Below are 18,621 nucleotides of genomic sequence, written 5' to 3'. Positions count from 1 at the left end.
AAGTCCTAGCTACTTGGAAGGCTAAAGCAGGAGTAGCACTTGAGCCCAGGAGTTTGAGGCTAAAGTGAGCTATGATCAGGCCACTGTATTCCAGCCTGAATGACAGAGGAAGACCTTGAGTGTAAAGATAAAAACAACTTGAATAATGTATAGAATTGCCTTTTTTTTTTAAAGGTACCTATACTGAAATGTAAAGACTTGCTTCTTTCTTTCTTTCCTTCCTTTCCTTTCCCTTTCCTTTTTTCTTCCTCAAACATAAGGAAAAAAGGACTTGCTTTTTAAGGGGAAAAATTCTATCAAAGCAAAGCAGATTTACAAATTAAATGTGAAGAAAAAGTACAGAACTAATGCAATTCACATTGGCAACATCAATTTCATGTGATATATGATGTTTTAATGATTTTGCTCTCAGTGTGAGTGTAGTAGAAATTGTTACAACTGTGGTTCATTTGAGTTTGACATGTTTATTCTCCCATACACCTTATATTGGCTCAGTTCTCTCACTGCTTTTCTCTATTGCAGTGGTTTTCAACCTGGGGAGATTTTGTGCCCCAGGGGGCACTTGGCAATGTCAGCAGACATTTTTGGTTGTGACAACTAGGGGATGATGCTACTGGCATCTAGTGGGTAGAGGCCAGAGGTTCTGCTAAACATCCTGCAGTGTACAGGAAAGCTCCTCAAAATGGAGAGGAAAAGTGGCAATCTATAGTGTTGAGGGTTGGATGTGGTAGCTCATGTCTGTAATCCTAGCACTTTGGGAGACCAAGGTGGGAGGATCACTTGAGGCCAGGAATTCGAGACCAGTCTGAGCAGTAACAAGACCCCAGCAGTACAAAAAATGAGAAAAATTAACTGGGCGTGGTGGCACACACTTCTGGTTAGTTCTAGCTACTTGAGAGGCTGAGGCAGGAAGATCATGTGAGCCCAGGGATTTGAGGTTGCAGTGAGCTATGATGCCGCTGTACTCTAATCCGGGCAACAGAGCAAGACCCTGTCTCAAAACAAACAAACAAAATAAATACCGGTTGAAAACCCTGTTATATTGGAACTACTGAAAAACTTTTAAATATATAAGATATTGTGGTGTATCGTTTCGCTTTTGCTTAGTACAAGCAAATCATTATCATTTTATATCCCCAGTTATGTTGTAAACATTTATAAAGTGCTCATCTAGATTATGCAGAATATTCAACTATTACTCTTTTTGAGATTATCATCAAAATAAAAACACAAAATTAAGGATTTCTCATAGAGAACTTCAAGGACTACCTATCCACTAATATAGAGTATGTCTGTGATCCCTGGTCTGGGAAATATCTTTAGATGGTTTGATTAATGAATGCATGTGAGTTTATTTCTTCACTTAATCCAAAGGTCATCTTAGTTATTAAAAAAAAGAACAGATACAGGCGAGGCGCAGTGGCTTGTACCTGTAATCCTAGCACTTTGGGAGCCCAAGGCAGGAGGATTGCTTGAGCTCTGGAGTTTGAGACCAGCCCGAACAGGAGCAAGACCTAGTCTCTACAAAAAATAGAAAAATTAGCTGGGTGTGGTGATAAATGCCTGTAGTCCCAGATCTCAGGATGCTGAGGCAGAAGGATGGCTTGAGCCCAGAAGTTTGAGGTTACAGTGAGCTATGGTGATGCCACTGCACTCTATCCCAGGTAACAAAGCAAGACCCTGTCTCAGAAAAAAATGAAAAAGAACAGATGTAGCATGAGCTTGTTTTTTGTTTTGTTTTTGGTGGAGTGTTCTTCATTTTGTTGAAATGTAGGCTTTTTCACCTTTCTTCATGCTGCAAATGGTAAAATCTTTAAAAAGAATGTTATGGGCTGGGCGCAGTGGCTCACGCCTGTAATCCTAGCACTCTGGGAGGCTGAGGTGGGCAGATTGCTCGAGGTCAGGAGTTTGAAACCAACCTGAGCAAGAGCGAGACCCCGTCTCTACTATAAATAGAAAGAAAATTCATTGGCCAACTAATAGATATAGAAAAAATTTCTGTAGTCCCAGCCACTTGGGAGGCTGAGGCAGTAGGATTGCTTGAGCCCAGGAGTTTGAGGTTGCTGTGAGCTAGTCTGACTCCATGGCACTCATTCTAGCCTGGGCAACAAAGCAAGACTGTCTCAAAAAAAAGAGAATGTTATGAATATATAAACCAGTAAAAGCATAATACTAAAATTTTTTAGATTTCAACTCTTCCTTGCACTTAGAATTTCTAAGAAACCTTTAATTGACCGGGTGCAACACAGTTAACCCCTAATAGGAGGAAAGGCAAATTTTTCATTCCTCTTTGATGGACATGAGCTTACCATACAAATGGACCTACCATTTTACCAAATTTATTCTCTAAAATCATAAAGACACCCTGTCTTGTCTTCCAGGAAGGCACACAGGATTATTATGAATCTGAGATAATAGGTAAGTACTTTCAACCCTGTGTTAGTAATCCCTAGTTTACATCTTCCATCAAATTTTCACCATTAAAATTTTTAGAGAAATAATCTGTTGGTGGTAAACTAGTAGAGGCAGGAACCTAAACATACCTTTACTTTTATTAAGCACAAATGATCTCTCAAAAAGGAGCTACATGGTCACTCATTCATGGTGATTTTTTGGGGGGGGAGGGGAATGTTATATGCCTCTCCCTGTAAATTTTCTAAGATTTTGTTAAGAGTTGTTAATACAAAAATATTACGGCCCAGCTTAATCTTCAAAGTTGTAAAAGGTAATTAGACATTTTGGCTCTTTTTAGTAATTTAACCCTAGTTTTCAGGTGATCAATTTTAATGCATTTTGAAATCTCCAAGAGTAGGCCTTTCTATTTCTGAAGAGATAACCCAATATATGATTCCATTTTATATAAATTAGTTCTGATGTGCCTAAGTGCTCAATAAACATTAGCACTGATCATCAGCTACCTTTGTTGGCTTAATATAAGTTACTGTTAACTCTGAAACTAAAGATTTTTTTATCCTACCTCGTTGCCTCTTTAATTATTTTGCATGTCTTTTTTAAAAACTTGTCTTCAAGTGGATATGACAGTGGATATCATTTTCCTTAGCTTTTCAGGGGGCTTAAAATTCAAAGTCCAAAGAATATTCTCTTTCCCAGAAGTAAATCTGTAACAGCACATTAATAGTGCCTTATTTTAACACTTTTTTATTTATTTTTTTTTTTTGGCTTCTTTCTTGGTACCTTGTTACCTACTCAGGATTCTTCCAATCTTATCCTCTTCTGTTTGTGGCACTAAGGGTCCTTCTAGTAAATAAGCAAGAGATCACAAATTGTCTGACAGATATATCTAGCCTTCATGGTGTTAGTTTTTCCCCTCTTTATTTCAATTGGTTCCCAATTTTTTAAAATTAGATTTTACATAATTTGGCTTGTTTTGAAAAATTGAAATATCTGAAGACATTGGGCCTAGATTTCAATATAATCGACTGGAGCTGAATATTTGCTGTCTTTTTGCTTATTCTCCAACTAGCTGTGGTCTCTGCTTCATCTTTTCTCTTGCACCAATCTGGGCGACTCATTATGATGCCTGCTGAACGCCTCTAAACATTTGAGTTTATGACTCAGGCCTAGACCTTTCCATACTTTCCACACAGGTTCCCATGGGTTCTGACTAACACTGGGGAAGTAGCACATTGAAAAGCTGCCTTCTTACTGTTAGTATTGGGACCAACCTCCTTGCAAATTCAATCTCTGGTAGTCTGATCCAGTCATCAAAATCTGGTACTATTAAAGCAGCTTAAGAAATTCCCTTGACTTGTACAAGGAATCAATATCTTAATCAAAGGAAAGAATACTTCAGCCTCCCTCTTCTTTCTGCTAAAATAGCCTAAGTATGAAAACTCCTGTACTTTTTACATTTTCTAAAAAGACTGAAGTCTTTAATACCAAGGTCTCTTTCAGCTGTTAATAAAAGTAGTAGTTTCCTAAGCTTTAAATAGCTGAACTAAAACAGATGAAGCTTGTAGCAGCCATCAGTGACTTCTCTATTCTCAATTGTATGGAATAGAATCTATTACTATATGATTTAGTTAACTTTAAACTGTTTGAACTGCATTTTGAGAGCATTACTTAGTTGACTATTTCAGTACTCAGTAATGTATATTACCAAGGGACAGAAATTTTAGAGTTTTTCTCATTCAAAAATGAAAAAGGTTCTGAATTGAAGTATTTTCTGAGAATTTTCTTGGTGATGGAAGGAATAATCATGTTTCAACTTCACAGGACTTCATTGAATTTTGGAGTGGTCACTTTCCACTTGAATTTTCACTGTTTACTGATTGGATTTTTGCCTCTCAAGATGTTTTACAACATTTGTCTTCTATATATTTGATATATATAGCATCAGGACAGTAAGCACATTAAAACCAATTGGATCTCTACCAAGCCAATTCAGATTCGAAGAAATGCAGACTGGGTTCCTTTTTCAGTGCTGCTTTGACATTCAATATAAAAAAGGCAAGGTGAAAAAAGATAATTCTACAGCTAAAATAAAAAGAAAATTACGTTTCTATGAAGTGAAACCACCAAGATCAGATACCCATGGAGATATTCCATAGGTACTCTGTATTTTGACTTTTTTTTTTTTTTTTTGAGACAGAATAGCTGGGACTACAGGCATGCACCACCATGCCCGGCTAGTTTTTTTTGTATATATTTTTAGTTGGCCAATTAATTTCTTTCCATTTATAGTAGAGGCGAGGTCTCGCTCTTGCTCAGGCTGGTTTTAAACTCCTGGCCTCGAGCAATCCGCCCGCCTGGGCCTCCCAGAGTGCTAGGATTACAGGCGTGAGCCACTGCGCCCGGCCTTGTATTTTGACTATTTACGTAATGTTTATCCTTAGAAAACTAAAAAGTATTGGCAAAGCTATAAAATTAGTTTGAGAATCATAAAGTACTTATGAATCCAGAGCTGCATAAACGTTAAATAGTATAGTTCACTTCTGAAGAGATTATGTTCTGAGAAGCAAAAGAAGTGTGAAGAGAGAGATGCATCTCAGAACTTGGGCATGCAGTTTTATTCAATAACATTTAATAGGTGAAAATGTTAGATTCAGTGGTGCTTTATACCACTATGGATGCCATTTTCTTTGGAACTGCTTTAACAAGAGATGTGGCATCATTTGGCCTGTCTTCCAAAAATTGAGAATGTTTTCCGCCCTTTCACCTGTTAAAGCTTAAGTGCTTACCCACCTCTGCTTGTGTTGGGAGTAGACTTGTTATACCCAACAATCACAACCTAGTTAACTTTGGAAAAATCTATGTCTTCTTAGGGGAGCTGTCTGCTTTTGTGAGTATGGGTAACCTTAAACAGACTCTTTAGGAGTTAATGTTGCAGGCTAACTTGGCATTTTCTTATTATGTTTTTCTAGATGTTCATCTTGGCATACAATCCAAATTGCGAATAAAAATGGTTCTACCTTATTCATGTTCTGCACTTTTAACCTTTCTGCTACTATACACTTAAATTGATCATGGTGATGCCCTGTGGTGGAAATTCTGGGATTAGGCTATGTGTTCCATTGTATTCTGAAAGGTTTAAGTAACCTAAATAATAATAAGTTTGAGAATGACAGTGCTGTAAAGAGAGCTCCAAACTGGAGTTCTGCTGTTCCATTTGCTTTGGGCCTAAGCAGCTCTTATAAATTATGTTCTTTCAAATTTTACACAAAGGGTAAATCTTTGTCTTCAGATATGATCTGGAGGGCTATATAGATACAGGTTGAGCATCCTAAATCCAAAAATCCAAAATCTAAAATGCTCCAAGCAATTCAAAAGATTTTGAGCACCAACATGACACTCAAAGGAAATGTTCACTGGACTATTTTAGATTTTCAGATTTGGGATTCTCAGCAATAAGTAGACAATGTAAATATTCCAAAATCTGAAAGTCTAAAATCTGAAACACTTCTAATCCCAAGTATTTCAGATAAGGGATTCTCAACCAGTATACTTAAAACTCATTATCTTCCAGCCCAGCAACATAATGAGACTTCTTCTTTACAATATATAAAAAAAACTAGCCAGCCATGGTGGTATGAGCCTGTAGTCCCAGCTACTTGGCAGGCTGAGGCAAGAGGATCCCTAAGCCCAGGCATGTGAGGCTACAGAACGCTATGATCATTATGATCATGCTACTGCACTCCAGCCTGGGCAACAGAGCAAGACTTTGTCTCTTAAAAAAAAGAAACCTCTTGCCAGGCACAGTGGCTCACGCCTGTAATCCTAACACTCTGGGAGGCCAAGGCAGGCAGATTGCTCGAGGTCAGGAGTTCGAAACCAGCCTGAGCAAGAGAGAGACCCTGTCTCTACTATAAATAGAAAGAAATTAATTGGCCAACTAATATATATAGAAAAAATTAGCCGGGCACGGTGGCGCATGCCTGTAGTCCTAGCTACTCGGGAGGCTGAGGCAGTAGGATTGCTTGAGCCCAGGAGTTTGAGGTTGCTGTGAGCTAGGCTGATGCCACGTCACTCACTCTAGCCTGGGCAACAAAGTGAGACCCTGTCTCAAAAAAAAAAAAAAAATACCTCTATCAACAAAACCACAATATTATACCATTTTACACCCACTAGGGTAGCTAAAATAAAAAAGATACAATAAGTATTTAAGGGGAATACAGAGAAATTACAACCCTCCTATATTACTAATAAGATAGTGAGATAGTGTAGCCCTTCTGGAAAATAATAGTTACCATAAGACCAGTCCATATCCAAAAAAAATGAAAACATACATATGTTCACACAAAAACTTGTATAAGAATGTGTACAGCAGCATTATTCAGCATAGCCTAAAAGTGGAAAGAACCCAAATGTCTATCAACTGATGAATGGAGAAAATGTATTATTCCATACAATGGAATAATATTCAACAATAAAAAGGAAAGATTTACTGGTATATATGACATGCATGAACCTTGGAAATAATATACGAAGTGAAAGAAGTGAGTCACAAAAGATTCCATATTGTATGATTTCATTCATATAAAAAGTCTAGAATAAATGAATATATAGAGACAGAAAGCAGATTAGTGATTTCTTTTTTTTTTTTTTTTTTTTTTTGAGACAGAGTCTCGCTTTGTTGCCTAGGCTAGAGTGAGTGCCGTGGCGTTAGCCTAGCTCACAGCAACCTCAAACTCCTGGGCTCAAGCAATCCTTCTGCCTCAGCCTCCCAAGTAGCTGGGACTACAGGCATGCGCCACCATGCCTGGCTCATTTTCCTATATGTATTAGTTGGCCAATTAATTTCTTTCTATTTACAGTAGAGACGGGGTCTGGCTCTTGCTCAGGCTGGTTTCGAACTCCTGACCTCGAGCAATCCACCCGCCTCGGCCTCCCAGAGAGCTAGGATTACAGGCTTGAGCCACCGCGCCCGGCCTGATTAGTGATTTCTTGAGGCTAGGCAGAGGGGGAATGAAGAGTAACTGCTTATAGATATGGAGTTTCTTTTGGGGGTAGGATGAAAATGTTCTAAAATTAGTGGTGATGGTTACACAATTCTAATAATGTACTAAAACCTACTGAATTGGACATGTAAATGAGTGAATTTTAGGGTATATAAATTATATCTCAGTTATTTTTAAAATCTCATCCAGCTTAAATTTTCATGGTGGTGGTTGTGAAAATATATACTACATATACATATGTGTTTATGTATATTCATTTGTGTATCTATATACATATATATAAATACCTTGAAGCAGGAATACCTGGTGCTTTAAAGAATATACCATACAAGGCTGTTTGCTGAATTCTTGAGCATAGCAAAGCAAGTATTACCTGGTAATTTTTTGACTTATTAAATTGATATCTACCTAATGATATTAATAGTCATTATGTTACAAAGCAATTGGGCATTAATCATAAGTATTGTCATAAGAAGTCCTACTCTTATCCAGCAAAAATAATTTGTAATTTATTTTTCTCTCATTTTTTCAATATCTGTAGTTGGCATTAGTATTTAGTTTTCTCTGTTAACAAATATTTGGTTTTCTCTTACTGAAAAAAAATAATTTTTATCACTTACTGATATGCATATGCTAAAAGAAAGAATTACATCTAGTATCCAGTAACTTGGATTTCCCCAACCATTCATATATAATCTTCCTTCCCTGGGTAGTTTAATGCTGGACTTTCTGTATTTTCTACCAGTCTTTTTCCTCCCTCATCACGTGGTGATGTCCTGGATGGTCTTATCCGGAAGTGTCCAACACTGAATCAGGGTAACCTGGCCAAGCAACAATTATAGCATGATTATTTCAGTTTGGGAGGGGAGAGGAGACCTACATTATTATTTTTGTTATGAAAGGAAGGCAAAAAACAGTGAAGAAAGGAGGCTGTGGTTTTGGTACACAAGATTGTTGACACAGAGGAAAAGGAATGGTTGAGGTTCGAAGAAGACCAGGTTATCCTTAGCCAGAAATAAAGGTCAGGATACAAACAACCATCCCTTCTTTATTTCCCAGCTCTGTTCATAACCAACAAATAATGCAAAAAAAAGTATATATATGTTTGTTCCTTCTCCAAACAACTCATTTTAAAACCAATACCAGTTTGATAAATATTTATTGAGCATCTCTTTTGTGCCATAAATAGCAATGTGTGCATTGGAGAGTTAGTTACAAAGGAAGACTAAGTCTTGATCCATGTTTGAAAGAGTGGAATTGCTATCTGGTGAGAGAAAGAAACCATGGATAATATTTTGACTCTAAAGACAAAATCAGGTTTTCTCTTCAGAGCAGAGTAAATATAGAGCATAGGATTTTTAATGGCAATAGAAAATACTCTGCCTTAAATTCTGCCCATTATCTGGTGCTTAAAATTCCTTTCAACATGGAAACAGTGGTTTTTATTTAAATTTAGATAATAGATTTTAAATACTTGAGAAAGATAATCAGACTTATTCCTTGTACTCAATCAAATATAAACTCCTAGTATCAAATTTTGTTATTGATAGAAAGGTGTAGCACCAAAAGACACAAAAAAGATTTTATAGACTCAGACCCTTATTATCTTTTGTTGTTGGGAAAAACTGTGTGCAGAAGTATCTGTCTCATTCATTCCCAACTCAAACATAGTTTAGCAGGAACACAGCTGCTCCTCACTATTGACAGGGCAATAACTGTCTTAAAAGTTCTAACCACTGTAGAAAGAAGCCGTATTTCTTGAGGGCCATTTAAAGGATGATCTTCTACAAAGCCTGATTGTCACAGTTCCCTTTTTTTAATAGATTCTCTGAGGCAAAATGTTTCAGCTTATGAAGTTGGCATTTAAAGAGAAGTAGGTAGCTGTTTGGATGAACCTTTTCTGCAGATTTATTACCCATATTCAGATTTACCCAATTCACATTACCTTGGCTTAATCTGTTCAGAGTTAGTAGAGCAGAAGTTTGTGTCCAGAGTAAAACATTTTTCTGCAACATAATGCTGTTTAAGCTTTTTTTTTTTTTTTTAAAGAGCCATAACATCAATTCCATTGAGGTGGTCTTTAATGTGGATCCTTAACTGGATCATTTGTTAAGGTCTTCCCTCTCTACTGGTCTTTTGCAAAGTTTATTGGAAATCCCGCCACTGTGTGAATGGGTGTGGGGAATGTTCCTTCAGTTTGGTACCATGCCACAAATGTATGCTTTTTGGGGAAAATGCTATTGATTTTTCAGGAAAGTGGAATTTTCACATCCTTTCATTTTGAGTGAGGTTTAGTCTCCTTTCCTTGAACCAAAATATTACCTAACTAAAAATGTGTCATGTGCCTCAAATTTTTGTTAATAAGCTTCAGTAGCTAATAAGATACTTTATTAGTAACTCTTCAGAAAGCATACTTTATGATTTTCAGAGATAAGGCCATAGTCAGAGCTTTTGAGTCAGTTTAAATGGTTAACTAAACCCATTCAGATTAGACCGTTTCCCAGTCTGGTGTCTGTCTGACTTGAATTTTTGTGTATGGTGTGGAATTTGCTCAGCCTCTGACAAGACATCGATGACATGTCTGCCAGTTTTGGTCGTATGTGAGTTCTATCTCTCCTTTGGTATGCAGGCATGTTTCTCCTCTTTTCTCACCTGAAGAAGTTGTCTAAAGTTGTGTTCCTCTTTAGAATTTATGAGAAAAGTGCAATTCACAGAATTTCATATGGGCATTCAGTGGCAAATGAGCCAGACCTTGGTAGCCTTTTGGAGTAAAATAGGCAATTTTGGAAAACTCTGATTAGGGCCTTGTACCTTTATAAAAATTACTTTTTAGATAGGAAGTTGAGAAGTTTCTGGTCAGTATCTTTCTTGCCATTTGGCCCAATTCTATGCAGAAGTAAGGGGTTTAAAATTTCAGGCTTTTTGTTTCTCTAAGTAATTATGAGACTTCCTTACTGTCTGAGAGTGATAGTTAAGAAGACCTTCTTATATAACTTGAATATGTCCCTAGAGGAGTTAAGAGTATTTAATGTCAATTTTTCCTACAAATGGTAGAAAAAATTATTTGGGGAAAAATGAAGAATCTAATGTTTAAACCAAATTATTCATCGAGCATTTACTGGATAAATATAGACTTAGTACTATTCCAGGCACTGCAGAGTTGGTTATAAAGATAAGCCATAGAACCTGCCCCATACAAAGGGGAGGCAGGCTGGGCATAGTGGCTTACACCTATAATCCTAGCACTCTGGGAGGCTGAGGCAGGAAGATTGCTTGAGATCAGGAGTTTGAGACCAGCCTGAGCAAGAGCGAGACTCCATCTCTGCTAAAAATAGAAAAAATTAGCCAGTCATGGTGGTGCGAGCCTGTAGTCCCAGCTACTCAAGAGGCTGAAGCAGAAGGATCGCTTGAGCCTAGGAGTTTGAGGTTGCTGTGAGCTAGGCTGACACCACGGCACTCTACCCCCAGGCAACAGAGCAAGACTTTGTCTCAAACAAAACAAAAGGGAGGCAGTATTGAAAAGTTGTGACTTATTAAATGCTTCCTATTTATTTTTATATTTAATCTTGCAAATCTGTTGATAGCCCCATTTTTCTAATGAGGGAACTGGAAGTCAGAGAGGTGAAATCACTTAGCTAGTAATTAATGGATTCAAACTAAGGTCTTTCTGACTCTGAAGCTTTATACAAACTGCCTTTCTGAAAGACAGGAATAACTGGCCAGAGAGCAAAATATGATGGCTGCTAGATGAGTGCTATGATAAAGTTCTACTAGGGATATTTCAGAAAGAACAATCCTGTCTTATGAAGGGTCAGTAGAGACTTTGTGAGGGGAATTTAGTTTGACCTTGAGTAGGCAGGAGAGACTTGGAGTTAGGCCTTCATTCTAGGTAAAGGAAAATGTGAACCTTAAAACCCATGTCTTGGCCAGGCGTGGTGGTGCGCACCTATAGTCCCACCTACTTGAGAGGCCAAAGCTGGAGGATCACTTGAGCCCAGGGGTTGTAGGCTGTAATGTGCCATGCTGTTCACGTGTCCACACTAAATTAGACATCAGTATGATGGCATCTGGGAGCAGGGGACTACCGGTTTTCCCTAGGAGGGGTCAACCAGCTCAGGTCAGAAACAGCAGGTCAGAGCTCCCATGATGATCAGTAGTGGAATCATGCCTGTGAATAGCCACTGCACTACAGCCAGGGCAACATAGTGAGACCCCATCTCTTCAAAAACAAAAACCTGTGTCTTGCCTTTTTTATCATCAGAATATACTCATCCAAGAGAAACCTCAGATGTACATATTAGGTTTGGGAGAGTTTGCTGAGCACTGTCAATAAGGTTAAGATTAAAATTCTTAAAGTTCCCAATTCTACTCTTGAGATCCCAGACTTCACTATAAAGTTTGTAAAGGTGATGTGGGAGTTTGCTAAACTTTGTAGAGTACTAGGATAGGTTTGCCAGAGGGAGCCTCCAATTTGGATTTGTTTTATTGATGTCATCCCATTTTCTTCCATCTCTACCTCCAATTGTATATACCTGTGGTAGGAGTTTGAGGTAGGATGTCTTCAGGATGATGTGGACATGGTCCTATTCCTTCAACTTCAAGGATGTACCAAGTAACTGCTGAATGTTTAGAAAACCTAATCTCTGATTCAGTCTAGACACTCTAGACTTTGATAAAATGATTGCTCTTTTGGACAGTGTCCTGTAGTTTGAAAAATGCCTCCTAAAAGTAATGAAGTATTTGTAAGAGGGGAGGAAATGACTAGGCCTGGGAGGATTTTGCAGGCTTATGAGGTGGCTAGAGAGAAGATGGCAGACATGAGAAAAACATACGTTCTATTTAAATCTTGGCTAGGAAGCCTGTTAAATGTTTGGGGAAGAAAAGAGTAGCTTTGTGGTCTAAAATATTTATATAATAGGCCTGATGGGCTCTTTCTCTTTGCCCCATTCCCCTCAGAAGGAGGAAATTGGGATTCATATTTACTTAAAATAGTTGATCCTTCATCTTGAAGTGGTTTTATAAAAATCTTAATTGTGGGCAGCCAGGCTCAGTAACAGTTTTGCCAGCTTTGATTACTTGATCTTCCTTAAAATAAAGGTAAATGAAAACAAGACTAAAAGCTTTTAGACCATAGTGGTCTTTTCCAAAGTTCTGTAAAGATTTTTTTCCTGAAAGAAATATAAATAGTGTCATTTATCTAGGTGGGATTACTGTGTCAGTCTGTGTGTATGTGCACATATATATGTTGTACAGGTGCTTCCCTTCTCCCCAGCCCTTTTATAGTTGATGGCTTTGTCCCTGATTATTCATTATAATAGTTTGCAGATTCACTAAGAGAGCTTGTGTAGTAATGCTTGCTTTATTTTTTTTTCTCTTCTACTCTTGTTTTATTTTTTACTTTTTTTTCTTTGTGATGTGACATTTTCAGCTGATGTATTGAAAGCAAATCCTTCTAATTTGGGAGCCCAGATCACAAGAGTGAGTTTTTCTACTAGTGTCTTTAGCTGTATATCTTTATTTGTGTGTGTCTTTCTACCCTTCCCCCTCTCAATTTAAAAAGATTCAAAACACATTTCATAAGTATTAGGTATGAAAAGTCCTCTGTTTGTTGAACATGATGCCTTTCCACAAAGCAATGTCCACTTTATATTGGGTCAAATTCCTTTCCCCAGTGCTGTTGTAAAAGTATAGGCTAATGTGTATGTTTTGCTTTTGTTTTTGTTTTTTATATTAGCTGATGTGTTGAAGATAATTTTAGTTCTGTCTTCATTGCAGATAGATGTGTCTGGACTCTGTCATCAGTGTGTCATGGCATTGTTCTTTTTTGGTGGTTGTTTCTTTTATTTTAAGGAAAATTATACAGTAGCTTCTGAGAATAAAAGACCCATTCTGTTAACTGGATTTTAAGTAATAAAATCTTTGACTTATCTCTGTTCTCCCTCCTCATCCCCTGAATGTTCCTCTTAGGGCCATGAAGGAATGAAAAGCTACACATACTATTTAAAACAGACTGACCAAGTGAAAGTGGTCAGACTGGTGAGCTCTGAACATGCTAGCATTGGAAGACCTCTCTTAGGTTTGTTTAGTAGTTACAGGAAACCTCTGTTCATGCTGAAAAGAAATAACACCTGTTCATGCTGAAAAGAAATAACACCTTTTTATGGTGAAATAAAAGTATGCTTTCTACTTGTTACTTCTAATTCAAATACCACCCCCCCTCAACCCTTCCCCATGTAAGCTGTACATTGCTTTCTAAGATTTTATACCTGGGTAATTCTCTGTACTAGCCTAACCCCTTTCTGTTCTCTTGGCTTGTGTTATTACAGTTTATCTCATGTTCTGTTTGTCTAGTTTTGCATCCTGGAAGAGTGAATGATTAAATAGTCCTTTTTCTTTCCTCCCAGTGTTCTAAAATTTGCTTGTTGCTTTTGAAATCATTTTATTTTGCCTGATAAGGCAAACTAAATGCTGTCTTAATTAGAAATGCAGATGCTCCAAGTGTTATAGCCAAAGTAATCAGCCATTGTGTTTTCAATCACCATAAGAGAATATAATAATGTATTCTGTACTAGTACTATAACCATTGGTTGAGGGTAAATATTCTAAAGGCTTTGCTTTCAGATCCTCAAGTTATTCTAAATCACCTACCCTCTGTTTCTTTTTTTCTGTTAACTCAGAGATTAAAAGATCTCAAGCAGAGAGAGTTTGCTCGAAATGTCTCTTCAAGATCCCGCAAGGATGAGAAAAAACAGGAAAAGGCCCTTCGGCGGCTCCATGAGTTGGCAGAGCAAAGAAAACAAGCTGAATGGTGAGGATATTTTCTCTCAGAGGGTTCTACAGAAAATTATAATTCATAAAATTTAAAATTATAAATATAAGATCATAATTTTAGATTTAAGAATTATGAACATTAATATATTTTTTTTTTTTTTTGAGACAGAGTCTCACTTTGTTGTCCAGGCTAGAGTGAGTGCCGTGGCGTCAGCCTAGCTCACAGCAACCTCAAACTCCTGGGCTTGAGTGATCCTTCTGCCTCAGCCTCCCGAGTAGCTGGGACTACAGGCATGCGCCACTATGCCCGGCTAATTTTTTTTTTTTATATATATATATCAGTTGGCCAATCAATTTCTTTCTGTTTATAGTAGAGACGGGGTCTCGCTCTTGCTCAGGCTGGTTTTGAACTCCTGACCTTGAGCAATCCGCCCGCCTCGGCCTCCCAAGAGCTAGGATTACAGGCGTGAGCCACAGCGCCCGGCCAGAACATTAATATTTTAATTGACAAATAATCATACATATTCATGGGGTCCGTAGTGATGTTTCAATACATATAACATACAGTGATCAGATCAGGGTAACTAGCATATTTGTCATCTCAAACGTTAATCATTTCTTTGTGTTGGAAACATTTCACTGTCCTCCTTCTAATTATTTGAAACTATATATTATTGTTAACCAGTCATCCTGCAGTGGTATAAAACACTGGAACTTAATCCCTCCTACGTACCTGTAATGTTGTATCCTTTAACACAGTGGTCCCCCCAACCTTTTTGACACCAAGGACCAGTTTCGTGGAAGACAGTTTTTCCACCCACCAGGCTTGTAGGAGGTCACTGCTATCTGGCTCCACCTCAGATCATCAGGCATTGGATTCTCATGGGGATCCCCAGATCCCTCTCATGTGCAGTTTGCAATGGGCTTCATGCTCCTATGTGGGTCTGATGCCACCGCTCATCTCCCTGGCAGGGAGGGGCTTGGGAGCTTGGGCAGTGATGCCAGCGATCGGGAGCAGCTGTGGGTGCAGGTGAAGCTTTGCTGGCTTGGTCAGCGGCCTCAGGTTGGGAACTGCAGCTGTAACAAATCTCTCCCTATCCCTTTTCTTCCTACCCTTTTCAGCCTCTAGTATCCTTTGTTCTGCTTTTTACTGCTATGAGATCAACTTTTTTTAGCTTCCACATATGAATGAAAACATGCGGTGTTTAATTTTCTATTCCTGGTTTATTTTGCTTAATGTCTTCTAGTTTCTTAAGATTTTTTTTTTTTTTTTTTTTTTTTGAGGCAGTCTCACTTTGTTGCCCAGGCTAGAGTAAGTGCCATGGCGTCAGCCTGGCTCACAGCAACCTCAATCTCCGGGGCTCAGCGATCCTACTGCCTCAGCCTCCCGAGTAGCTGGGACTACAGGCATGTGCCACCATGCCCAGCTAATTTTTTGTATATATATTTTTAGTTGGTCAATTAATTTATTTCTATTTTTGGTAGAGACGGGGTGTCGCTCAGGCTGGTTTCAAACTCCTGACCTTGAGCAATCCGCCTGCCTCGGCCTCCCAAAGTGCTAGGATTACAGGCATGAGCCACCACGCCCGGCCTAGTTTCTTAAGATTTTTTAATAGATCCTTCTTTCAAACTAAAAGCATATCTATGACTTGGAGTATAATATGTGGATTAAGTATGCACACTTTTGAGGCCGTATCCTTCTTACTATCTGTGACTTAGGTTATATCTAAACTCTATGCCTCAGTTTCCTTATCTTTAAGATGAGGATAATGATAGTTTACTTCTTACAGTTGTGAGAACTAACTGAGTTATTGCCTCAGAAGTGCTTAAAGGAGTGCCTAGCACATTGAAGATTACATTTCATGCCACTATTCCCATTTTCCAACATTCCTCTCATATAGAAAAGCATAGTATTCTATTTCATAGCTAAAAAGCACTGGGACACAGATTCAAGTGTTATAACTGCCTTTTAAGTACTATACAGTTAGTACCAAATAATCTAAAATCTACGGAATTCTAGTCATTTGTTTCTGCTTTCAATGTTCTTTTTAATATTCCTTTATGTTTTTTTCTGATTATCAATTTTTTGGCTGGTGTTTGCCTTGGTAGAATTCGCCCCCCCCCCCAGACTTCTAGGGACCGTATCTTTGAGCATTTGAAGATGCTATAGGATTCGTGAGGTATGTGATGAAAATCAAAAAGACTTAGGAACCCTTGTTTGTTTTTAATGGCTATTCAGGACCAAAAGAAGGAACTGATTACAGAAGAAGGAGAAACCATGATTATGGCTTTTAAAAGTTTACAGCAAATTAGGGGTCAGAGTTCCCAAGTTCTTGCACTTTGTCTTTAGATTCTTTTTTACTTATTTATTTGTGTTTTGGAAGAGAAGGAAGGGAGAGAACACATACAGTGTAAGTTTTGAAACAAAATCAACCTATGAGTGCTAATATTGAGTTAAACTGCCTATAAATTGGTTCCAATTCCTTCTTTGGCAACTCTGTATGTAGTAAACATATTCCTCTGGGGCATGCAGCAAGGGTACCGTACCCCTTAAAATACGTACACCAGGACACTTTCTAGTTCTGGACATATTTTAATGCATGTTTTTCTTCAGGAATGACTTTCTGTTCTGCTTTATAAATGAACAGTTAAAAGATCACCAAGTAATCTCAGGAGAAGAAAAAAAGGTTTTGATTCATCATCAGGTATTTCATTGTCCTAGGAGTAATGCATGGCCCCATAGTAAGTATTATTGAAGTAACATGGCAAAGACTAAGCAAAAGATTGAAATGAATCCCCCTTTTAATCAATTTGAGGGGTTTTAGGTTTTTGTTTGTTTTTTGCTATAGGAGGTAGATTTCATAACACAGTGTAAGTATCTCTTGCTATCCAAATCTATTGGGTTTCCATCTTCTAATAGCAGGAGTTTAGACAGCAAGGGTTACCACATTATCCAAATATATTCGGTCCCTGAGTTGAGTACAGCTAATAGCTAGGATTCAGACAACAAGGACATCATCCAAATAGATAGCCAATTCTATTTAGTTCTTTTTTTTTTTTTTTTTTTTTTTTTTTTTTGAAACAGAGTCTTGCTTTGTTGCCCAGGCTAGAGTGAGTGCCGTGGCATCAGCCTAGCTCAGCAACCTCAAACTCCTGGGCTCAAGCAATCCTGCTGCCTCAGCCTCCCAAGTAGCTGGGACTACAGGTATGCACCACCATGCCCGGCTCATTTTTTCTATATATATTAGTTGGCCAATTAATTTCTTTATAGTAGAGACGGGGTCTCGCTCTTGCTCAGGCTGGTTTCAAACTCCTGACCTTGAGCAATCTGCCCACTTTGGCCCCCCCAGAGTGCTAGGATTACAGGCATGAGCCACCACACCCAGCCTCTATTTAGTTCTTGATGTGGAATTCAGGGGATATACCTATATAGTCTACATACTATAAAAATTTCAGACAGTATAGGTGGTTTAAAACACTGGCATTGAGGCTCCCCAATGTTCCTTTTGTCAAAGCTGAAAGAGTATGTAGTAGCATTATGACCATAGTACTAACTGCCCAGAACCACCACAAAACCAAAGCAAAATGCTTAGAGGTGGTGCCCAGGAGATGGGCACAGACTTTTTAAGTTTCTGCAACAGACATACTGGCCATAGACTGTCATAGAGTAGCACAGTGGAGGTTTCTAACTATGTTTAACTCAGAATATGTACATTTTTTTAAAATAAAATTTGAAAGCATAGGGGAAATTAGATTGTTTTTCCTTGACTGAATGAAATGCAACCTTTGTGAATAGATGTACCGCAGTATGTTTATTGCATACTAATAGGTAGGATTATAGAATAAAAAATGAAATTAGGCCAGGGGCAGTGGCTCACAACTATTAGCACTTTGGGAGGCCAAAGCAGGAGGATCACTTAAGGCCAGGAGTTGAGGACCAGCCTGAGCAACATAGCAAGACACCTCGTCTCCACAAAAAATAGAAAAATTAGCCAACCATGGTGGTGCACACCTGTAATCCCAGCTATTCGGGAGGCTGAAGCAGAAGGATCACTTGAGCCCAGGAGTTTGAGGTTGCAGTGACCTATGATGATACCACTGCATTCTGCCATGGGCAACAGAGTGAGACCCTATCTCAAAGGAAAAAATAAAAGGAATGATGGGCCGGGCACGGTCGCTCATGTCTGTAATCCTAGTACTCTGCGAAGCCAAGGTGGGAGGATAGCTTGAGGTCACGAGTTTGAGACCCCATCTCTACTAACAATAGAAAAATAAGCCAGATGCAGGGGCTTGCACCTGTAATCCCATCTATTCAGGAGCCTGAGGCAGGAGGATCACTTGAGCCCAGGACTTAGAGGTTGCTATGATGCCACTGTACTCTAGCTGGGGCAACAGAGCAACCGTATCTCAAAAAATAAAAAAAGAAATGAGA

The 18,621-nt window shown here is 38.4% G+C and overlaps 1 protein-coding gene across 9 annotated transcripts in view; it reads left to right on the top strand.

Annotated features, from left to right (window-relative positions):
• GPATCH8 (G-patch domain containing 8) overlaps positions 1 to 18,621 on the top strand; it is a 96,369-nt gene that overhangs the window by 71,141 nt on the left and 6,607 nt on the right. For all 9 annotated transcript variants that reach the window (XM_075994618.1, XM_012786737.2, XM_012786736.2 and 6 more), the window contains one exon: positions 14,096 to 14,226. In XM_075994618.1, coding sequence (XP_075850733.1) covers positions 14,096 to 14,226 — 131 coding nt within the window. The remainder of the gene's footprint in view (positions 1 to 14,095; positions 14,227 to 18,621) is intronic.

Source organism: Microcebus murinus, chromosome 18 (genome assembly GCF_040939455.1).
Source record: "Microcebus murinus isolate Inina chromosome 18, M.murinus_Inina_mat1.0, whole genome shotgun sequence".
Taxonomy (NCBI): domain Eukaryota; kingdom Metazoa; phylum Chordata; class Mammalia; order Primates; family Cheirogaleidae; genus Microcebus; species Microcebus murinus.
The sequence above is the reverse complement of the archived record's forward strand: the minus strand, read 5'-3'. Positions and strand labels throughout refer to the sequence as shown.